Source organism: Dermacentor andersoni, chromosome 1 (assembly GCF_023375885.2).
Source record: "Dermacentor andersoni chromosome 1, qqDerAnde1_hic_scaffold, whole genome shotgun sequence".
NCBI lineage: Eukaryota > Metazoa > Arthropoda > Arachnida > Ixodida > Ixodidae > Dermacentor > Dermacentor andersoni.
The window spans coordinates 186,255,742-186,280,332 of record NC_092814.1 but is presented as its reverse complement, the minus strand read 5'-3'; the positions used below and the strand labels follow the sequence as shown (position 1 = coordinate 186,280,332).

Below are 24,591 nucleotides of genomic sequence, written 5' to 3'. Positions count from 1 at the left end.
CGTGAACGTCGCTTCCTGATTTTATCGGCGGCTTCGCGATGAGATGAATGATTTCTCGCCAACTCTTTCAATATGGCCATTTCCTTCTTAATATGTGGGCATTTCTTCGATGAAGCTTCATGTGATCCTCCGCAGTTTGAACACTTCATTACAGTCGCGCCACATTTATCTGCAGCGTGGGGCTCTCCGTTGCGGGGGCATGCTGCCTGTTTTTAGCAGACGCTGCTCACGTGTCCCAGTTTCATGCATTTGCGGTTTTGCAATGAAAGGCCGCACTGCATGTCTGAAGTGTCCCACCTTAACATACGAGGGTATATATATTTACCCTTGAATGCTATTTTCACGCAGCGTGAACTGCCTAGCCGCTTAACATCAACGATGACCTCATCATTGACTGGCTTGATAGGAATCGGCAAATCGTTATTAAGGATGGCGACGTCTACGTCGTAGATAACGCCGGTGACTACGTCAGATCCCAGAGGGATGTAAGAGCGCACCTGTATGCCGTCGAGGTCCGTTACGCTGCGTAGAATGGTCAAAGCAGCCGCATGCTGGACATCAAGCGCCAGTAGATTTTTTCGGGTGCTCACTCGAATGTCCGATATTTCATTTGGCACCAGGGCTTCCAGTGACATCACTTCAATTCAATTCAATTTATTTCCCAGAAGCATCTGGACGGCTTCCTGGCTAAAAGCTGCTAGAGCAGCTTGACATCGACACAGATTGCCTGCTAAGTAGCTTCATTTTGACGGTGGGAAGCAGGGGCACAAATATGATGGTATTGGCGTCCGGCCTCTGCGTCTGTCTCACTGTTTGCATGCTTGACGATGAGGACGTCCTGGTGTTCCTTCTCTTCGCTCTGCGGCTCTGCACAAGCTGGAAGTCGTCATCGGAAGTGTCCTCACTGCTGAGAGAGTAGACATGGGTGTCCTCGCTGTCGGTGTCGCTCTGCTGACCGATCCGCTTCCTGGAGGCGGCCGCCGCTGACGCCGCCGTCGCCGGCAGACCTGCAGGGTCGTCCACTTCCATCACGACCGAGCAGGGAGCGAGGACCAGCAGACGAACTTAGGTTTTCACAGAAATAAACCGGAGCTAGAAAGAACAGCGCTGTATCAAAAGACACTTCGTCGTCGTCTCCCACGCGTCCAATGTGCACAATGCCCTCTGGAGCTCCCTGGCCGTCGCCACTATAGTCGCTTGAGAGATGTAATTATCCGTCACTTCCCTCAGAAGCATTCCAGAAACTGCAGCGCTTCGCTTTCTACTAACGTTCGAGGCCACAGTGGATGGAGATAAAACTGTAGAGAGGAGAAAGAGAGGAAGAAGAGGCAGTTCCCATATAAGAGAGGCGGGCAGGCGACGTCAGAAGACAAGGAAACCCCACTACTATAGACCTTTTCATCGGGCGAGGAGGTTAGGGCGCGCGGCAAGGCTTTCCTCCTTTCTGGCTTGGGCGATCCGGCGCGGCGCTGCTTGAAAGTATTGCTGTCGCGTGCTGCGGAACGATTTCGGAATGTTTTAGATCGTACTTTTGGACATTTACGCCATGTCCGTTCATATAAGGTCGTCAGGGAAGCCTTTCGGTGCATCGGTAAATACAGTAGGCAGAAATATGTCTTGGGGTTGCAAAAATGTGACGCGCATAATCAGCCGCGGGCTACGCGCATTATCAGTCGTGGTGTGCGTATGAATTGTGAACTCTTTTGCTTATATCGGTTTAAATTCAACAAAGAAAACCGGTGTCTCTGTATTACCAGCATTAAATGGTAAATCCGCTCACTGTTTTTACGATCGGCCTGCGGTGGCTGGAGATCTTCGGAGGAGCGACCTTCGCACCCTTCCCAGTCCGCTGCGACGAGTCGTTTCGGAGAGCCAACAATGCGTCTCCTGCGGACAGCCAGCGGTGCCAGCAAGTCTAGCCACGTTCGGTGGACCGAATATTGTTAGTTGATTCGCTGTCGCCTCCACGGTCTACTTGGAGCAAGAGAACTCCTGGAAAAGGGTGTTTGGCGGTGCGTTCTCACGGGCCCCAAAAGTCGTCACAGTCAATTGACAGACGCGGCGGCTAGCGGTGGGGTCAGCTCTGGGATCAAAAGGCGCCTGCTTGGGTCAAGCGTATCAACCCCTGTCTACGATGGCCCACTACCCTCGGCGTGTTCAGTGAAACCAAAGTGTGGAAGTGAGTGTGTGAACCCTCCCCGTTAAAGGCGGGTCGACTACGGTGACTTTGGACGCTCCCATTGGTCGAAGGTTGAACGGTAGTTTTCTCTCACCTATGGATCTAGGGAGGACAGAGTGTTTTTAAGCAGCAGTTGTCGGCTGTTCGGTGTGCTTTCGTTTTCAGTCATGCTAGACTGATGAAATGTAACGTTTCATGTAGATTTTGTAAACAAATCCCATATTCCTCGTTCTCGATGAGAACAAGTCCCTCCCTTCAACAACGCCTTTAGCGTGGATGAGACGGACGACGGCATGGGCCAGCTACCACTTACTTCATGCGCACCCGCCGTGGTTGCTCAGTGGCTATGGTGTTGGGCTGCTGAGCACGAGGTGGCGGGATCGAATCCCGGCCACGGCGGCTGCATTCCGATGAGGGCGAAATGCGAAAACACCCGTGTACTAAGATTTAGGCGCACGTTAAAGAACCCCTGGTTGTCGAAATTTCCGGAGTCCTCCACTACGGCGTGCCTCATAATTAGAAAGTGGTTTTGGCACGTAAAACCCCATAAATAAATAATAACTTACTTCATGCGCGACCCCAACTCTTACACTGTCTGATCGCTTGGCGTAGGGAGTGAAACATAAGAGCACATGCTCGTGCACGGCCAACCTAAGGCAACCCCGACACATCTTAACGGCAGGCGCTATCAAATATTTGTGATACACTGGCATCGTTCTCACGCATCTCAAGTCTAGTAGGCTTGAAATTACTATACGTCTACGCTAGCCGTCCTGCATGAGGCCGATGGCGCTGCTCAACACAGCGATCACTGTGGTTGGTGACCCAGCACGATACATATATAAGCTGTTTGCTTCGGCATTGCCTTTTTGGCCTGTATACAGCCATAATATATGAGAGGGATCGCATAAAAAGAATGCAATGGCTATTTTTGAGGACAAAATTTCCGTAATACGTGTGAGTGCGTCGTAGAGAACGGAACGAACACAACCGAAAAAAATATCGGTTATCATCCTCTTTCTCTAAAAAGCAAGAGAAAATGGGCTAACGCCGCAATACGACCTCGCCTAGTCACGCCGCACAACGTTTATAGATATATAACCGCTGATGCCGTATGCTTGGACCATGCCTGCGCCGCTATATAGAACAAAGATATCTGTAATCCAGCACCTACCACTGTTTAGGACGCTTGCGCAGTTCGTAAACGGTCGCTTTGCTGGACAAACTTAATTCAGACTGTAAGGTATGTTGTTATTGCTAACCAAAACTATTTTATTCATCGGTGTTAAACTCATCCACCGGACCAAGTAGTAACGCAATGCATTCTGCAGCTAACAGTTTGAAAGCTTGTAGCAGAACGGTACCCACGCTGTTACGATTGTCGCGTATGTTTCATTTCTTCTAAACCGCAGCTTAGAACTAGAGGATAATACTGCAATAAGGTCCCATTAGTTAATGGAATATTAAGAAATACACAATTGATCTCCGAAGCTGATTGTAGGCTCAGCGCGCACACATCGCGCTGCGAGCTCCGTCCGCCTCAGTGCCAACAGAAAGTCCGGCCATACCGACTTAAACCGCTTCAGTACGTCTCACAGAGCCGTTTAGCGCGTAGAAGACGCACGTCATGCTAAATAGGCCGCGCGAGCGCGAAAACAAACGCCAGAAACTATCGCCGAACTTGTATCTGCCATACAAAACGGAGCGCTCGCCCAAGCCAGCGTGCCAACTGCCCATAGATGGCGCTACTGCGTAACAATACGGTGTCGCCCATGAAAAAACGGTGTATACGACAGTGGTTGCGGGGAAACAGGATAAGCTTAAGTTCAAGGTACGGCACACTACGTTGCTGCTATTTCTGAAAAATAAACGCCATGCGAATATGTCAAGCGGGCAACTTACGCAGTGCGTGCAGAAGCAGAGCCGCATTAATGAAAGCGCACCGCAGGGTCAAGGAGACACTACGGAAGCGGTCGACCGTCAAATCAACACTTCTGTGCCCGTCACTGTAGCTTTGCCGCTATGGTATTGCTAGAGGTCGCGGATTTGATCCCGACCGCGGCAGCCGCATTTCGACGGGGGCGAAATAGAAAATGCACGTGTTTTTAGATTTTGGGACACGTTAAAGAACATCACGGTGTCAAAATTAATCCGGAGTCCGCCACTACGGCTGACCTCACAATCCGAGTGTGGTTTTGGCACGTACAGCCCCGTAATCCAATTCCAGTTTAATACTTCTGCTACAGTGCGATGTGCCATGTAAGGAAGTGACAACGCTCAACCCTCTCAGAGGTTATAAAATATGGCGCACAACAACGCCTCAAGCAAACACCTCTCCCTGTGTGTTCTGTGTAATACGCAGACAAACAGCAGTCGTGCACGCAAGGTAACGTTTACCATCAACTCACCACTCTCCTATTAGCCTTAACGTTGAAGAAATTAAGCTTTAGCCGTCAACATCCGCGCTAATTATCGTCAGTCAGAGCATCCAGCACGGAAAGCTTCGCTTTCATCGATTCCCACAGTGCGTGGGATCTGCATATTTTCTTCTGCTTGCTCTCTAAGATGTTATTAGGACATGGTCGTGTGCCTTGTGTTCTTTTGTTATTGTTTGTAACGAATGGAAACTCGAGCGACTCCGTACAGTTGCACCAAGCAATAGGAACGGAGAGCTCAGTTTGCTGCATCTGCCTTTGTTTACGACCTGAGCTGATGCTTTTAAGCTGGGCCAGTATTCACAAAGCTTATTATGCAAGAACTGTTCGTAAGAAAGGATCCCAGCTGATCCTGATTCCGGACATATATTTAGCGACGGCACCCAGCGAATGGCAAAAGGCACGTACGAGCGATAAGCTTTCTTGAATTCGGGCTGGGCCAGGGCGGCTCGTTCTCGCTTCATCGTTGTGCCGGGATGGCCCGCTTTCTGCTAGGGTCAAGTGCGGGCTGGGCCGCGAAACTGCGGCCCGCGCACACCTTTAGCAACTTTTGGTCCCGGCCACCGCCTGCCGCGCATGGGTGATGCGGATGCGTCACGCTGGCGAAAAAAAAGTGGCTTTCTCAAATGCAAAGCACTACAAAACAGGTGTTACGCTAATAGCCAGAATGCGAAAAAAAGGAAGCAGTGTGCTGCCCTCTGAGTCCGCGTCAAGCTTTTCATTTGCGCCACGCACTTTCTGAAAATTTCTGACAGAGCGACGGCACTTCTGATCTCTTCCCCGACGAAACACACATGATCAGCAGCCGTATACAAGTCAGCACCGCGAACCAAACTGCTTCGTTTGAAGTAATCATCAACGTTGCTTATCTTTGTGTAGCCGCTAAACTGCAAGCGGGTATCGTTTCGCTATGCCACTATCACACGGCGACAGCCACCGCACGCGTCTTCGGAAAACGCGCCGGGAAGGGAAGAAATTGAATATGCCCAACTTGGCCGCAGTGGCGCTACTGCGTTAGGGAGCGCTGGCGCCGCCGCACGAGCGCACGAGGCCTTACGTATTGCGCAATATATCGTGTGCATTACAAAACAAGCGCTGGTGGCTACCTTTACGATGTAGTTAATGCACGGTCAGTTAAATAGAAGGGGATCGAGCACACTTCCCTGATGCACGGTGCGCTTGAGAGGCAATAATATGCGATCAATGTCGTTAATATATATAAGTATGAATTTCTATTTTTGAGCTAAGATTTAAGTACTTCGAGTAAATTATTACGAATGCCATAAGAAGACAGCTTGTGGATGCGCTTATTGTGGTCAGGGCTGTCGAAAACTCCTTCTGCAATCAACATTTTTAAGTAATAAATAGGTAACTATATAATGAATACATGAATTTATTTCATTTATATCTCAAATGGCCCCAGTCATTGCGTTTTACATGAATACTGGGCGGTTACTCAATTATAGTAATTCGATGGCAATATTGCAATCATGCGAATAGAAGAGGAACTCAGAGTCCTTGAAAAGAGCGTTCCAGTATCGCGTACTCTACAAAAGGAGAAAAAGAAGCCAAGAATTTGAGCGCTACTATGCGCAGATGAAGAGTAAATGACTTTCACATGGTTTGTGTGGCAGGACAGAGGGTGAGCTGGCAGAATTAGTGAGACGCCAAGAGAGAAGTGGTAAAAGGAGTTAAAAAGCACAGCCTAAACGTAAAACTAGGTTAGTAAGGTTAGGAAGACTAGGTTAGCAGCCTAGGTTAGCAAGATGTGCCTGTGGCGTAAATTTAGTGACGCTGGTGCGATACGGATAATTAGAGTAGATATAGCGAGATATGCGATTCTGAAGTGCTTGAAGTGTGTGTATCAGAGGTTATGTTGATCTGAGTCTCAAACAGTGCATGCGTATTCTAACTTAAGCCGGATACATGTTAGATAGGCATGTAATTTCATGGAGGAGCGAGCAAAGCGCAAGAGCTGTCGAAAGTAAACAAGGGCGTGATTGGGGGCTTCGTTAGTAACATTTCTTACGGTAGAGGACCAACAAATGTCACTTGAAAGGGTTACGCCAAGGTACTTGCATGTGTCGACGCAAGATGAAGTGATGTGACTAGAGAGAGGATTTTTAGGCACTAAGAATGTGGGTTTGAGGCACCTTAAACAGAGACATAAAGCTTAATTAGGCATCATAGCGGCAGAATTAAGCATTGTAACATGTTCGCAAACCACGACCTGCTTTATGTACTGAATGTGTGTAGCCTGTCTTCGTAGTAAGAAACTGACGTAGCGTTCACTTGAGAGGAATGAAAGGCAACAAGTATATTTTGCAAGCCATCGCTTCACAGGGCTTTGCTCGGCACACAAGAGGCCAGTTTTTTTGTCGATCTCTATTCCACAGCCAATAAGCGTAATAAATTTGTTGGAACACTACGAGCAGGTACGCCATATTTATTGGACAATCTTTCCTGCTTACAGTGGCGCATCAAGTGGTGAAATCGCGAGAAGCGCAGCATACACCAGAAAAGCTGCTAAATGGTTTGTAAAAGAAGCTAAAATCCGTTCCTAATGAATTGAGGACCTTGAAATGACCTTCTAGTAAGAAAAGAAGCATTGAATAGTGCATGCTTACATGTTATAAGAACAATAACACATGATCATCATGTCAAGGTCCTGGGGTCCAACAATGTGCCTCTTCTGAATCAGAATAAGCCTGTACGCAAAAAACGAGCGCTAACATCGAAAGAGGTGGATGGAGCGTTTTTGTATTTCCGTGTGTTTGACGACATCGGGAACTCTAGAATTCTTGAGGATTCGCCTGTAAGAACCTCTGAATATTTAAGCAGAAGAAAATCCATGTTTCGTGTTTAAGACAGACTGCACTTATGCACAAGCTTTTTTGACAACTGCTGTGACACACATGAGATGCATTAAAGGGATACTAAAGGCAAATACTAAGTCGACGTGGACTGTTTATATACATTTCCAGAAAGCTATCAACGCTTGTTTCACGCCAAGGAAAGACCTAGTTTACGAGAAAATTGTGTCTGAAGGGTCTGAATACGTTTTTCGAAATTCAAATCTCCCACCACCCAACCGCCGGAGTGGTGACGTTGCATACGCCATCACCGGCCTTTGCTGCCGTCGGTGAGTAAAACGGCGCCCGACAGACGGCGGCACCGAGCCAAGACAGAGGGCGCATTCGCAGCTGCAGCTGCTTTTTGGTCAAGTGGCGTAGACCGTTCGGGCACCCCGCGACATCACATGGAAGTTGAATTCTCTGCTACTTGTAGTTTGTGCGAGTTTCGCGAGCTGGCAAAACCAGCACAGCTCTACGCGTTCAGGAAAGTACAGAAACGCGAAAGCGTGGGCGGCACAGAGTCGAGTGAAAACGAAACCTTTCGACCGGCCGCATCGTTGTCAAGGGTAATTTCAATGAGTTCTTTTTTCTAAAAGATGAAATCAAACTGGACAAGTAGCATTTTATTTCGTCTTATAATACAATACGAGGATGTCTTTTTGCAACGAGTGGTTGAGTACTAGTGACAGAATTTAACTTAGTAGTGCTTTCGTCACCGGGCAAGTGCTTGAATGTCCCGGGGGAGTTTCTAATCATGTCCTGCATTTACCTCGATTTCTCGATTATTAAGACTCTGTTCGCGATAATATTGACGCCTTAGAGACTCTCGAGCACGAATCTATCACTTTAGCTTGACTTAGTATTTGCCTTTAGTGTCCCTTTAAACCTGTGTTATGGGGCGGTAGCTGTCTAACAACTCGTGAACTGTGCACAAGAAGTCTTCCTTAAGGGCATTTTGCATATCACTAATAACATATTCTTCCCAAACTGCTTACCCTTTTATCGTACGTTGGAGCACAGAAATATGCGTCTGCTTACATACACTTATTTATATTGACACGTGTACTTATCTTTATCGGGCGACCACGTTTGGCCGCCTAACAAATTTTATCGTGCAGCGCAGGACGCGCCTGCATGTAAAAGAAGTTTCTGGAAAGTTTTCGATGCTTCTATCCGCTGTCTGTTGTCGCCGAACTTTGTGTTATCTGATTTTATCGCGTGACGCGAATAGTGTAGAACTTTGTGGAAGACACGCGGGTCCCATCGGTTAATCTGGAACATTCGACGGCTGATCTATAAAAGCCGACGCGCTTTACCCGCTGATCAGATTTTCGACGATCGCCGACCGTGTTCGCCGCTATCGTTGTGCTATAAGTGTAGCCTGTTTTTGTGGGCACAGGTTCGCCCAATAAAAGTTAGTTTTGTTCTTCACAGTATTGCTACTGTGTTCTTGAACGTCACCACCACGTGACATCTGGTGGAGGTGCTTGTGCGTTCATGTACCGAACGCCCCCGCAAAGCCGCGATCCAAGCCCGAAGCCCGAGGATAAAACCCAAATCGCGCAAGACCAGCGTGCTAGCCGCCGACTGCAAGGACTGCCCCCAGAGCACGGACTTCTACCTGAGACGAGCAGGAAGATTGCCACCAAGTCCACCCCAATGGCAACCCCAGCGTCGCCCGTCGTGTTGCAGCAGCCCAGGGAGCCCCCGACGTTCCGCGGTTCAACTTTCGAGGACCCGGAAAGCTGGCTTGAGACGTACGAGAGAGTCGCTACCTTTAACAACTGGAACAGCGACGACAAACTGCGATATGTCTTCTTCGCTTTGGAAGACGCGGCCAGGACGTGGTTCGAGAACCGAGAAGCCACCTTAACGACCTGGGAACTCTTCCGAAGCGGCTTCCTGCAGACATTCGCAAGCGTCGTACGCCGAGAACGAGCCCAAGCGCTATTAGAAACCCGGGTGCAGCTACCTAATGAGACGACCGCGATCTACACGGAAGAAATGAGCCGTCTCTTCCGCCACGCCGACCCTGAAATGCCCGAGGAGAAGAAAGTCCGCCTGCTGATGCGTGGTGTGAAGGAGGAACTTTTTGCCGGAATGGTACGAAACCCACCGAAGACCGTCGACGAGTTTCTTCGCGAGGCCACCAGCATCGAGAAGACACTCGAGATGCGAAATCGGCAATTCGACCACCGCATGAACTCTACAAACTACGTCGGAGTTCAGTCACTGGCCACCGACGACCTACGCGAGACTATCCGCGCTGTCGTGCGGGAGGAGCTACAAAAGCTGTTCCCATCATCACAGCCTCAAGTGGCTTCGATTGCCGACGCCGTGCGTGAGGAGCTCCAACAACAACTTGGAGTAGCCCCTGAATCACCCCAGCCTGAGCCGCAAGCGATGACCTTCGCCGCCGTCGCACGCCGTCAAGGTCCCCCTCCGCGACCGCGCCAGGGCCCTGTCACGCCGCAGTTCCGTCGTGCGCCGCCGCCACCGCCAGCACGACCACCCGTCGCCCAGCGCACCTACGCGAGGAAGACGGACATTTGGCGCGCTCCTGACCACCGCCCGCTGTGCTACCACTGCGGAGAAGCGGGTCACGTCTACCGACGATGTCCATACCGGGAGATGGGACTGCGAGGTTTCGCCGTGAACGCTCCGCGCCCGCAGCAAGGTGAACGCCCCCGCGATATCGCCGATTACCTCGCCGCTACTCAGTGGAGCTCTCGACGACCGTCGCGTTCGCCATCACCAGGCCGCTACCTGTCGCCGCGGCGCCGACCATACACTGGCCCAGCCCGGGGCCGCTCTGCGAGCCCATACCCGGAAAACTAAAAGCAGCAACCGATGGAGGTGCGGTTGCTGTTCGTCGAACTGACGAAGATCCTCCGCCGCCGACGAAGACGACGAAGAGACCATCTCGACGGCATAATAACGACACGCCGCCATCCCGACGAAGTCAGGAAGCCAAGACTACACCGACGAAAGACTACTTGACGACGCACCGTTCCAGCTTTAGTTCAACACGACGCAGCCGTGATCCGACGTCAAGACGTAACTGCAACGCCAGACAAAGAACCACCGACCTCGACGTGCTTCTCGACGGCCACGCAGTTACCGCCTTAGTGGACACAGGGGCCGATTACTCCGTAATGAGTGGACACATCGCCGCCCATTTGAAGAAAGTTAAAACTGCATGGGAAGGCCCTCAAATTCGAACCGCTGGAGGACACCTCATTACGCCGACTGGAGTTTGCACGGCAAGAATTACCGTTCATGACCGGACTTACCCTGCCACCTTCGTTATCCTCCAACAGTGTTCACGAGACGTCATTCTCGGCATGGACTTCCTGAACCAACACGGCGCAATCATCGACCTGAAGTCGAAGTCAATAACGCTGTCGGAAGATCAAGCGATACCGCCGGAGAGCCCTCGTAGTCACCACGCCTTGAGGGTGCTCGACGATCAAGTGAGCATCCCGCCTCGCTCCAGCATTGTCATTTCGGTCGGCACCGAAACACCCGCTGACGTAGAAGGCGTCATCGAAGGCGACCAACGTCTACTGCTCGACCGTGAAATTTGCGTCGCAAGAGGGATCGCTCGACTGCACGCAGGAAACACGAAGGTGTTGCTGACAAACTTCAGCCAGGAGTTCAAGCACATCAACAAGGGCACGACGATCGCATACATCGAGGAAATTCAGGAAACCAGCGATGCGTTTGTCCTCTCCGATTCTGTCGCATCTACCCCGACGACCGTAGTTCCCGAGCCAGACTTCGACATAAATCCAAGTCTCCCCGTGATTAAGAAGCAACAGCTCAGACGTCTGCTTCGACGATACAAAGACTGCTTTTCGACGTCATCGAGGATTCGACAAACCCCAGTCGCAAAGCATCGCATAATAACCGAAGAGTGCGCTCGACCACTCCGCCAGAGCCCTTACAGAGTTTCGACGCGAGAACGCGAAGCTATAAGACACCAAGTCGACGAAATGCTGCGCGACGACATCATCCAGCCGTCGAAAAGCCCGTGGGCCTCTCCAGTAGTTTTAGTTAAGAAAAAGGACGGAACCCTACGTTTCTGCGTCGATTATCGTCGATTGAACAAAATCACGAAGAAAGACGTATACCCCCTCCCACGGATAGACGACGCATTGGATCGGCTCTACAATGCTAAATACTTCTCATCGATGGACCTCAAGTCTGGCTACTGGCAAATAGAAGTCGACGAAAGAGATCGCGAAAAGACCGCCTTCATCACGCCAGACGGCCTCTACGAGTTCAAGGTTATGCCATTCGGACTGTGCTCGGCGCCTGCAACGTTCCAGCGCGTCATGGACACGGTATTAGCAGGATTGAAGTGGCAGACCTGTCTCGTTTACTTGGATGACGTCGTCGTCTTCGCCGGAAATTTCGACGATCACCTCAAGCGGCTTGCGACAGTACTAGAAGCCATCAAGTCGTCAGGGCTTACTCTGAAGCCGGAAAAATGCCGCTTCGCTTACGATGAGCTTCTGTTCCTAGGCCACGTAATCAGCAAATCTGGTGTCCGTCCAGACCCGCAAAAGACAGCTGCAATCGCACAGTTCCCGCAACCCATCGACAAGAAAGCAGTGCGTAGATTCCTTGGCATGTGTGCCTACTACAGGCGCTTTGTCAAGGACTTTTCATGCATCGCCGAGCCGTCGACACGTCTAACTAAATGTGATGTTGAGTTCAAGTGGGAAACGCCGCAGGCCGACGCATTTGAAGAACTCAAACGACGCATGCAGTCGCCGCCGGTACTTGCGCACTTCGACGAGTACGCCGATACAGAAATCCATACTGACGCCAGTAGCCTTGGCCTCGGTGCCGTTCTAGTCCAGAGGAGAAACGGAGTCGAACAGGTGATAGCTTACGCTAGCCGGTCGCTGTCAAAAGCGGAAGGCAACTATTCTACGACCGAAAAGGAATGCCTCGCCATCGTTTGGGCTACAGCTAAATTTCGCCCTTATGTTTATGGCAGGCCATTCAAAGTCGTCAGTGACCATCACGCGTTGTGTTGGCTAGCGAATATAAAGGATCCTTCAGGACGACTGGCACGGTGGAGCCTCAGACTACAAGAATACGACATCACTGTAACCTACAAGTCCGGACGAAAACACTCCGATGCCGACTGCCTATCACGCGCCCCCATTGACCCGCCGCCGCAAGACGACGAGAATGACGACGCCTTCCTTGGCATAATAAGCGCGGAAGACTTCGCTGCACAGCAACGGGCAGACGCGGAGCTAAAAGGCCTCGTCGAATATTTGGAAGGGCACACCGACGTTGTCCCCAGGGCATTTAAGCGCGGATTATCTTCCTTCACGCTTCAAAACAATCTACTCGTGAAGAAGAATTTTTCACCAGTCCGCGCCAACTACCTTCTTGTTGTCCCGTCAGGACTTCGTCCAGAAGTATTGCACGCCCCACATGACGATCCGACCTCTGGACACCTAGGATTTTCCCGGACACTATCGAGGATACAAGAAAAGTATTATTGGCCGCACCTGACAGCCGACGTCGCCCGTTATGTCAGAACATGCCGAGACTGTCAGCGACGCAAGACACCGCCGACAAGGCCAGCCGGATTACTACAGCCAGTCGAGCCTCCTTGCCGACCATTCCAGCAGATCGGGATGGACTTGCTGGGACCCTTTCCGACGTCAACAACCGGAAATAAGTGGATCGTCGTGGCGACGGACTACCTCACCCGCTTCGCTGAGACTAAAGCACTGCCGAAAGGTAGCGCAGCCGAAGTGGCGAAATTCTTTGTCGAAAACATCCTGCTGCGACATGGCGCCCCAGAAGTCCTCATCACCGACAGAGGAACGGCCTTTACAGCGGAGCTCACTCAAGCCATTCTGAACTACAGCCAGACAAGGCACAGGAGGACAACGGCCTACCATCCGCAGACGAATGGTCTTACGGAGCGGCTGAATAAGACCCTCGCCGACATGCTAGCGATGTACGTCGACGTCGAACACAAGACGTGGGATGCCGTCCTGCCGTACGTAACATTCGCTTACAACACGGCGGTGCAAGAAACAACACAGATCACGCCGTTCAAGTTGGTTTACGGCAGGAACCCGACGACGACGCTCGACGCCATGTTGCCGCACGTCACTGACGAAGAGAATCTTGACGTCGCTACCTATCTCCAGCGCGCCGAAGAAGCCCGACAACTCGCCCGCCTACGGATCAAAAACCAGCAGCGTACCGACAGCCGACACTACAACCTCCGACGACGCTTCGTCGAGTACCAGCCCGGCGACCGTGTTTGGGTATGGACCCCGATACGCCGACGAGGACTGAGTGAGAAACTACTGCGACGCTATTTCGGACCCTACAAGGTCATCCGACGTATTGGCGCACTGGACTATGAGGTCGTGCCAGACGGCATTTCGCATTCACAGCGGCGCCGCGCACGACCTGAAGTGGTCCACGTGGTGCGTCTTAAACCGTTTTACGGACGCTAACGAACTTCCCTTATTTTGTTGTTTTCTTTGCTACGAGTGCTTATTTATTACTTTCGTTTGTTTGCAGCATCGGGTCGATGCTTTTTAAGAGGGGGGTAATGACACGTGTACTTATCTTTATCGGGCGACCACGTTTGGCCGCCTAACAAATGTTATCGTGCAGCGCAGGACGCGCCTGCATGTAAAAGAAGTTTCTGGAAAGTTTTCGATGCTTCTATCCGCTGTCTGTTGTCGCCGAACTTTGTGTTATCTGATTTTATCGCGTGACGCGAATAGTGTAGAACTTTGTGGAAGACACGCGGGTCCCATCGGTTAATCTGTAACATTCGACGGCTGATCTATAAAAGCCGACGCGCTTTACCCGCTGATCAGATTTTCGACGATCGCCGACCGTGTTCGCCGCTATCGTTGTGCTATAAGTGTAGCCTGTTTTTGTGGGCACAGGTTCGCCCAATAAAAGTTAGTTTTGTTCTTCACAGTATTGCTACTGTGTTCTTGAACGTCACCACCACGTGACAATATAAAAAGAGCTGGGGAGGGTGGAGTGGGGGCAGAAGTTATTGCAGAGGGGCAGAGTTCATTGCTCGTATATCGCAGAGTTTTGATGAGCCGCCATCGGCTTGTGTGTCTCTACAACCACACGAACACCGAAGGCGCCGAAAAAGGGGACCGCGGAACTACTGTCGACAGTTGTTCCAGCGGACTTTTGTTCACTTTTTTCTCTGGCATTGGCAGGTGGCTGATGTGCTGCAATCGCTAATTAATACAATGCGCATTATACTGAACAAGCTGCACTGAAGTTAAAAGTGCGTCGATCTTTCAGTGGAATGCCAGGGGTCTAAGGACCCGTATAGCAGACTTTCGCCAATTCATTTTTGCAAATCGCTTCCCCATACCGGTCATTTGCGAACCAAATACATCAACTCCACTCAGACTGTCCGGTTACGAATCTTTCGTCTCGTCCACATGCGGTGCAAGCACGAAAGTAATCATCTACATCCACACGGACTTAACATATGTCGCTAACGCCGTGGAGCCTCATGACGACAACCAATATGTCTGCCTAAATGTCCAAAAGAAGAATGTGTCATTTACACTAATTGGAGCCCACATATCCCCAGCGGATCACTTTGACGGCGAACGACTCAAGAAAATATTATTAATGAACAATGGCCCCTGGCTTATCACAGGTGACTTCAACGCGCATCACCAGCTATGGGGAAGCATTAAAATTGACTCCAAAGGCAGGAGTCTTGCCTCCTTTGCTGCCGACCATGATTTGTGCTGTGTGAATGACGGCAGCCCTACATTTCTGCGAGGCACGACCTAAAGTAGCTGCTTGGACTTAACTTTGGTGTCACGGCGCTTTCCCTCGAGCGTCCAATGGTTTACGGACATAGAAACACATGGAAGCGACCATATTCCAACATACATAAAGATTAGAGGAGTTGAGCAACGCTCCTCTACTGTCTTGCGTACAGATGATTGGTCAAAGTTTAAGAAGGATATGGATGACACATGTCGGGAAGGCCTTTCACACACTATCGAAGAAGCAATCGCAGAAGCATTGAAAACATCCATCTGCTCGCTTACAAGGTCAGCAAGGCGAATAGACTTGGACATGGAACTGGAGAGGCTGCGTGCGGCACGCCGACAGGTGGAGAGGAGGTATCGGCGCATGAAGTCCGTCTTGGATCTGAGGGCTTCACGACGCATACAAAAGAAAGTCCAGCGTCGCACGGATAAATTGGAAGATAAGCAATGGAAAACTTTCTGTCAGTCGCTTGATCCCTGAAAATCGCTTTCGCACATATGGAGAACGGTTAGGGGTATTCGCTCATCTCTGCATCAAAGGAAGCCCTTCGCTGCTCTGGCCCTCTACCAACTCCGCTCGGAACTTCAAGTGGCTGAAGAGTTCTGTGCACGGGTTGCAGGGTCCGTGGCCATCAATACTGACGCAGCATTAACTGACTTCCCTGAGGCACGTGTACCAGAAATGAACATGCTATTTTCACTCGAAGAGCTCGATACTGCGTTGGCTACCTGCAGGCGTTCTTCGTCACCAGGACCTGATGGCATCACGTATGCTGCCCTATGCCACCTTGGACGTGACGCACGTGATGAGCTGCTCAACTACTACAACGAGTCTTGGCAGAACGGCGCCGTTCCTAAACAATGCAAATCGAGCCACTTGATTCCCATTCTGAAACTTGGAATGTCTCCGCTTGAGATCTTATCATATCGCCCGATTGTGCTTTCGAGCTGCGTCTGCAAAGTAACATAAAGAATGATTCTTGTTCGCTTGGAATGGTACCTAGAACGATTCAACATCTATCCGGACGCCATGACAGGCTTTCGTCGAGGTTGCTTGTCCATCGACAACGTCATTGACATCGTAACCTGGGTCCAAAATTAAAAAAGCCTCGAGCACCTATCTGGAGCACTTTTTGTAGATATAAAAGGAGCATACGACAACGTCTCCCATGAGGCCATACTGAAGTCACTTGAGGCTGTTGGAGTTGGTGGCCGCATATATCAATGGATTCTGGACTATTTGACTGAGAGGCGCTTTTTCTTACAGACAGAAGACGGCCCAACTTCAGACCATTACACCTGCCGTGATGTGCTGCAGGGTGGAGTGTTGAGCCCTATTTTGTTCAACCTCGTCCTGGTAGGACTAGAGGAGTGCCTACCACAGACAGTTCATGTCTCAATATACGCCGACGACATTTGCGTCTGGGCCTCTGCGGTGACTCGCCCTCAGCTAAGAGCCAGGCTTCAGCGGGCGGCAACCATGACGGCGTCTTATCTTCGAGAACAAGGCCTGAGTGTGTCTACTGAAAAGTGCGCATTGCTTGGTTTTACGCGCAAACAAATGTCATTGTATCCTGTTTCCATAAATGGTCAAGCTGTATCCTATGTTAAGACACATCGCTTTCTGGGCGTCATCATTGACCGCAACCTCTCGTGGAGCCCTCACTGCGTCTATATGAAGAAGAAGTTAGTCGCCATTTCTCAGGTCTTCAAATTTCTCTGCGGGAGAAACTGGGGTACACCAATTCATTCTATGAGGCAGCTGTATAAGGTATTGTTTCTCGGACTCCTACGTTACAGTCTACTAGCGTTGTCAAATGCGTGCAAGACGAACTTTCGCGCCTTGGAGAGCATACAAGGTCAAGCCCTACGCACGTGTTTAGGGCTGCCTCGTTGCACCTCAACAGCAGCAACAATTGCCATCGCGGGAGACCATATAATCCAGACACAAGTAACTGTCGACTCTCCCAGAGCGCACATTCGCCATCTATCAAGGATCCCCGACCATCATTTGGCCTCGCTACCAGCCGAGAAACCTCAAGCGACCTTTTCACGAGTGATTAGCGCTCATCAAGAGTGCATACCGACATCTTTTACACCGGCGGCGAAGCCTTCATCTCCCCTGTGGAGCCTGCGACAGCCTCAATTGAATTTTGCTATTCGTGGAATTGCAAAAAAGTCCAATAATCCAGCGCCGGCTCTGAAGCAACTTACGCTCCTATTACTGCACCAGACGTATCATGACCACATTCATATATATACCGATGGTTCGACCTCCCCTACCAGCTCAACTGCCGCGTTCGTCGTTCCAGCTAGGCAGGCACACAACTAGATTCAAATTGTCACACATGACTACATCTACGTCGGCAGAACTTGCAGCTCTCCATGCCCCCATCACGTACATCACCGAAGAGCCAACAGAGAAGTGGGTCGTATTTTGTGATTCTAAGGCAGCTCTTCACAGTATAAAATCTGCGTTACATCACAGAACTTACGAGCAGATGATATCTGACATCAGGAAAGTGCACCACCAAGCTCTGGAAAGAGGACACCACATTATATTTCAATGGATTCCTGCTCACTGTGGCATCGTCGGGAACAACCTAGCTGTCAAGGCTGCCCGGTGTGCCCACGAAGATACCAAGACGCGTCCAACACCTTTGGCGAGGTCGGACGCTGCCAGGGAACTTCGCCTACTTGCCCGCAAGAAGTCACAAGATCTGTGGATTTCAAGTGCCTTCAATTGCAGATTACGCAAACTGGACCCCACGCTACGGCTACAACTACCATCTAGCCTTTCCCGCGGCGAAACAACCTTGCTGAGCCGCTTGTGGCTGGGAGTGGCGTTCACTAACGCATACTCCTACCGTATGGGAATGGCCGAGAGCCCGATGTGCGACTCCTGTGGGTGCGAGGAAACCATCGAGCACCTATTGTGTACCTGCCCTCACTACGATGCCCAACGCCTCTCTCTGCGGGCAACTTTACACCGACTGGACTCGAGACCGGTCACAGAGTCAAAGATACTCGGACCGTGGCCACACCCGTCACTGGCTCGAAAAGCGATTCGTGCACTAGTGCAGTACTTGAAGTGCACCGGTTTAAGAGACCGTTTATAGTGTCTTTGTGTATGGTGTCCCTCCTACACGTACTCAGTGCTTACTCTCTCCCTTCTTCCTCTTTCTATTCCCCTTTCCCCTACCGCCAGTGTAGGATAGCAAACCGCATGCTGTTCTGGTTCACCTCCCTGCCTTTCCTATCCTTGTTTTCTCTCCCTCTCTCTCTTTCTCTGGCATTGCTAACGAGTGTCAGACAGATGGTGAGGGGCCCTCAAGAGCTCAACGCTGACAGCTTATGAGCTATATGTCAGTTTACCAGCTGCGTTGCCATTATCAACGACATCTACCCATGCTGCTAGGTCTTGCTGAAAGAAGTAACCGAACGTACTTTTGAGACAAAGAAAGCCCCAAAAAGCGATTTCAAGTGCTAAAAGCAAAAAAGAAAAAATATCTGGGTGATCAATGGGATTCATGAAATAGTAGTGCGTGGGCATTAGCTCTCCCCCATTGATGACGCGGCGTCCATCGTTACTTTTGACTATGGAGCACGCAGAACACAAAAGCAGCCACTAACGCGACTATTGGAACGCGAATCCGGGCTTGCCCGGGAGCTTTAACATTTGCTGACGACTGAGCGCCAATTGTGTGAGGCCACATTGCAGCGCTCTGCGCCTGCCGCCTCAGTCAGCTGCCTCCTCCCCGTCTACGTGCGTCGGCCTCCTCTCCCCTCCTCTCCCCTCTTTTGCTGTACACAAACCGACAGACGGCTTTTCTTTCGCATGACCGTTGTATGCTGATGCATTAAAATAGGCATATGGAGGCACACATTACAGACACTGACATTAATAAGCCCACTAAAGTCTGGCTAAACCATTTCCTAACCACAATTCGTGCTCGTACAACAAAAGGGTAGAATCTGAGCGCGCGGGAATAAGTACGCATTTTCCTATAATCCGACCCCTACAGATGACATACTTCGGTGAACGGAAATGCTTAAAATGCTTTCTGCGAGTAAATGTAACTATTTGGTTTAGTAGTGTTCAGTGACATTATCAATTCGCTGCGCCAGTAGGTGGTCTTGTCGAAGTCGTCTTGGAGAGGCCGGAAATCATGATCAATAGAAAACGTACAATAAACCACACAATCGCCCTACGAGTAGAGGTAAATAGACGGCATCATCATTAATGTAAATTAGCAAAATAAGGGGTCCAAGGTCAGTGCACTGGGGCACTCCGCGAAAAAAGAGAAGATCTAGCAGAGGAATAATTGTTAGCATGCACGAACTGCGGCCCATTACCACTGAAATTACGGATCGAGTTTGAAACTTAGGCGAGAAATTTAAAAAATAAAGCCGTTGATGCAAGAGTTTGTCCTGTATCCGCATTGATGTGTCGCATTAACGATTCAGAGGACTTAACAAATCAAGGTCATCTAATTCGAAAAAAAAAGAAGACATGCAAGTGAAAAGAGAAAGCTTTGGCGAGAAACGGCGTGACCTGGAAAACATTTGTACAAGACGGATGACGACGACAAACAAGCGCTCATTCTTGTCAGGCTCGCCGCCTCGTGTGCCATACACGCGTCGAAGACGCGGACGAAAGTCAGCCGGGTGAAGGAACTATAAAGAAACCAAAGGCGAACGGCATCTTTTTCTTCTTTTTTTTATTCTATTTGCGTTGCACGCAGTTTCTGCCAGAAACGATGAGCGCTGTCGTTTGGCGCGGCCAGAGTATGTATGTACGCTGAAGCTGACGCCACGTCCAGGTGACCGACTATAACGGCCCGCGCCGCCCTGTGGCCTGATTTCGCGCTCCTGAAGGCATCCCGCCATTGGCTGCAGGTCGGCAACGGACGACGGCGGCCATCGGCACGGCAGAAAGGGAGAGCCCGGGCGTCTTCTGTGATGCCGTTCTTCGCCGCCGCAGTGGACCGCGCGCGGAAAAAGCTTTCGTCGTACACTGCTTTTCTCCCGCCTTCCCCTCCCACCGCGACGCGGTCGCCACTTTCTGGGGGCTCCCCGCGAAAGTTGAACGAGACTCCTCGGCGCGCATCCTCCAGGGACGATTGCTCTTCGCGAAGGTCCGCACGTTCTCCCAGCGCTTGAGCGGGCATGAACCGACGGTCGCCACAGCCCCAGCGGCCGCGCCGACGTCGCGCTGGCGTGACCGTCAACGGTGCCACGGCCGGCGGCGTCTTCGTTGTCTGCGTCATCTTCGCGGTCGCCAGCTGCTGCGCCGGGGTCACGCTAGCCGAGGAAAACGGGACTCTATTGGGAGATGGAACGGAGACCTCGGCTTTCGTGGACGACGGCAGCACGGCGACAAATGATTTCGCCGACTACGCCATGCCGCCTCCCAAGCTGACCTGGGAAGGATTTATGCACAACATGACTACCAGCTTCGGGACCGTGCTGCACAAAATCTTTCCGCTCATGGTCAGGGCCAGCTCGGAAGTGGAAGTCGGGCCCGAGTGCATGGCCAGCTACTTCAAGCTCTTCCTTGGACTCCGGAAACTCAAAGGCTGGGCCGTCAGACGTAAGTTCTCAGCCAGAAGTTTATTTTCTGCGCTTCGAGCAGCTTCATTTATCCTTTATTTGGCTTTCGTATCGCTACATTGACTGACTGTAGCCATACGAGAGGCGCATCTTTCTCGATTTCTTCGTGCCTCTCTTCAAACAAGCCGCAGTGCAAGAAAATGGACTATGCAAAAGAAACGGCTATCTCTTCTGTCACGCGAATGTTCACAAAACGCACGGTTAGACTGAACAGTCACGTCAATTCTTGTCTCTTTGATCCGACACAACATAAGTAGAAAATGAAGCGCAAAACATTTTCTGGCCAAGTTTGTTTTCGTGGCACACAATACCTGGCAAAAGTGAACAGCTGTTTACAGAATTTAAAAGAGCAGCATATCTAAAAAAAGAGATAAATGCGTAAGATGAACAGAGAATAACCGAAGAATATCCTGCAACCGTGTTCCCAAATCAGTAGCACGAAGTTCAAGCGTGTAGGGGTTCAATGCGAGCGCAGACCGCTTCGAAGTAGGTGGTCCTAGAAGGCACAGGTCATTTCTGTCAATTCCTCTCATGTGGCAGTAGATCATAACTGCAAAACCAAGCTAAGAGGTAGTGAGAGAGAGAGCGAGATAAACGGGATGGGAAAGGCAGGGAGGTTAACCGGATGAGATTCTGGTTTGCTACCCTGCACTGGGGGAAGGGTAAGGGGAATGAAAGACGGAAAGAACAGCGGAAGTAAGAAGCAAAGAAACGAAAAGAAATGTATGTAGGGAAGGTCATGAACGTCCATGCGAATTAGTCTCTCCAATCTAAGAGGCAGAATTTGTCCTGACGTAACAGAGATCATCTAACCCCGTACCGCAAGGTTGAGCTTCACAAGCACACACAATCCAAACCATTCTGCTTGATTCACCAAGCTTGATATTTTCCACTTTTGCGTCGTCACCTGGAAATGCAATGCGCCGTTTTTTCTTTAGTTTTTTTCATCATGTTCTTGCCGATGCCTCTGGTCTTGTTGCTGTTGTAGTACCGTCGTAAAATGGCACGGAATTCGAAGATGGAGGTACAATTTCGTAAGATTCGTGTTAGCAGTACGCTTTCGAAAGGGTGAAGTCATACAAGCGGGGCTCGTGCCAATTTCGCGGCAAAAATGCAACCAGCCGAGAAATGTACTAAAATTCTGGCTCACCGGGAAAATGTCCGAGGCCTTTGGACTCGAAATCGGCCAGGTCATCAGCCTTCTCGCAACGGTGAGATCATCGGTCGCTATTTAAAAGCTTGATGCGGAGGAAAAGAAAGTTGCGGACTTGGTGCATGGCTAAAAATACAACACGTGTCAATTCGTTTAGGCGCTAAAATGTCCGGGCTCGTCGAACAAAACGTGAGAGCACGGGTACGACCGAGGCGCAGATATATGGCGAGACAGCTGCAAGCGCGCTCCCTTTTCTTTCTTTTCTATAACAGCCGAGCAGCGGCCAGCTGTCTGCTCTCGATCTCAAGGCAGTCAGAACGCTTTCGTTAACCTACAAGCTTACTTAATTCAACACGCCGTATACATGGAGAAGGGGAAATGCGAATATGTCTGGGCCTATTTTTTTTTCTTTTTTCTTTGTTGCACGGTTGCTGCAATTTTCTCCGTTCAACATCTCTTAATTCCGAGCAGGACGCTAGTTTTCAGGATTCCTTAGGGGCTATTGGCATGGAGTGGCTCTTCCCCAGCCTTTTCAATTAAACGCATTGCAAAAATGCAAGGCGGCGACCTGTCATTTCACGCGTTCATTTTTCGCGGAAGACTGTCGAGATAATTCTCTCCGGGGATGCTGTTATTACTTGATTCCTCGTGAAGCACGCACAGGTAATAAGGGTCATTGAACCCCACTGGAAACATTTTGTATACGGAAAAGCGTTGCCTAAGAAGCCTTAGAGAGAAATTCGGTGGCACGCGGTGTTCAATGAAATGTGCACGATTCTGCTAAGGCCTAAGCAAATGAAGGAGACCGTTCCTGTCGAGCTGTCTTGTCTAAACTTTGGTGCGGGAAGTACTTCCTTGGATCTTGTATACTCCGAAGATAGTTTTTTGCAACCTGGCCACTGAGCTTACATTATTTTCGTTTTCAGTGAGCACCATCGACATGACCGTATCGCAACCCGCCTTGGTTGCTTAGTGGCTATGGTGTTGAGCTGCTGAGCACGAGGTCGCGGGATCCAATCCCGGCCACGGCGACCGCGTTTCGGTGGGGGCGAAATGTGAAACACCCGTGTACTTAGATTTAGGGGCACGTTAAAGAACCCCAGGGGAACCAAATCATTCCGGAGTACCCCACTACCGCGTGCCTCATAATCAGCTCGTTGTTTTGGCACGTAAAACCCCATAATTTAATTTTATTTAAAGGCCGCGTCGCAACAACTCCGGAACCGAGAGGCCGGGGGACTGCCCCAATAGCCCTGATGACTCACTCCCCTCTGAAATAGTAAATTAAGCTTTGGTTTTACAATAACAAAAAACAAAGAAAGTTTGTGTAGGTGCAATGAGCCTCGGACCTGCTCCCACACTCAAAATAAACTTGCTGAGCTTCTGGCGCTTGGCCATTTGATAGTCGTTAGTCATCTGTTGGCAAATACGGCACCATTTCTTTTTATTAATAAATATATGTGTGGGAGACATTGGCATCATTGCATGGTGGGGCCATTCACTGCTTTCCGCTTAGCCATACGCAAGAGATAACAAACGTAGGCCCGTCCTAAAAATAAAATACAATCAAAATAAATATTGTGCATATCCCACGTACTGTGGGCATTGATGTTATTTGCAGGTTGGTTTGCAGCTGGCTATCCAATACCGTTTGGGGTTCTACGAAGCGTTACCAGATGGACCAACATGTTTGTGTAAAGTGAGCATATTCGTATGTGACGCGAGCGTGTGTGTGACACCAGCGAGACGACGGCATGAGGGCTGATTTGTTGTATTCTGGTGAAGGCACGTTACAACCGGTTCCGTTATGACCTGGGCTATTTCCCCTAAGGTGGTGCAATGTCACGTATCTTCTCAATACGCTAGATGCCACAGGGAACGATGGGGGAAAATGGTGCGCTCTGGCTTTTACAAGCGACTTGCTGCACTGCGACATGACACAGGCGAAGGGCAGGGGTAATTTTGACGATTATTCGCGCGTGCCCTTGTTGCGCCTGCGACCTAATGGAAGCTAGCACGCATGCGCCTACCTTCGCTTTCCAAAGCAGATTGTTTTCTATTTGACGCGACGCACTCTCAAATCGTCTCAAAGCCTTGGTTGGTGTTGGCACAAGAAAATTAAGCACGTCTAGTAAGCTTAGCATCGGGCTTTTGAGCTGGAGAGCCCCGATTAAAACCCTACACAAAATTTTTTTTTACGTCGGAGAAGCGACAGGATTTTGCGTACCTACCGACCTACTTCGAAGCACTAAATTGTAATTAACGTGGGAACTTATTTACGCGCGGTTCGAAAAAAAAAAAAAAACATTCGAATGGGCGCATTGTACAGCACAACACGTACATTTTAAACCGCCATTCAGAACACATTCACTTGGATATTTTTCAAAAAGCGATAATAAAAATTAGAACAATTTCACGAGCAGTTCACACATATATAGTTCAAGAAGGCGCAATGCAATGGGCTCACATGACGCACCTGTGATGTTGGGTAATACAACCATGGGCACAATCATGTGATAAACGCTCGGTGCGCGTTTTT

General features: G+C 50.1%; 1 protein-coding gene and 1 long non-coding RNA gene across 2 annotated transcripts in view; one reads left to right on the top strand and one right to left on the bottom strand.

Annotated features, from left to right (window-relative positions):
• The window catches only part of LOC140218645 (uncharacterized), a 163,558-nt gene extending 140,610 nt beyond the window's left edge, over nt 1–22,948 (bottom strand). Inside the window, exon 1 of the long non-coding RNA XR_011894864.1 lies at nt 22,050–22,948. This is a non-coding gene — a long non-coding RNA (uncharacterized lncRNA). The remainder of the gene's footprint in view (nt 1–22,049) is intronic.
• The window catches only part of LOC126546865 (nose resistant to fluoxetine protein 6-like), a 99,888-nt gene continuing 95,304 nt past the window's right edge, over nt 20,008–24,591 (top strand). The window contains exon 1 of the mRNA XM_050194578.3: nt 20,008–20,879. Within this exon, the coding sequence (XP_050050535.1) occupies nt 20,456–20,879 (424 nt within the window). The 5' untranslated portion in view covers nt 20,008–20,455. The remainder of the gene's footprint in view (nt 20,880–24,591) is intronic.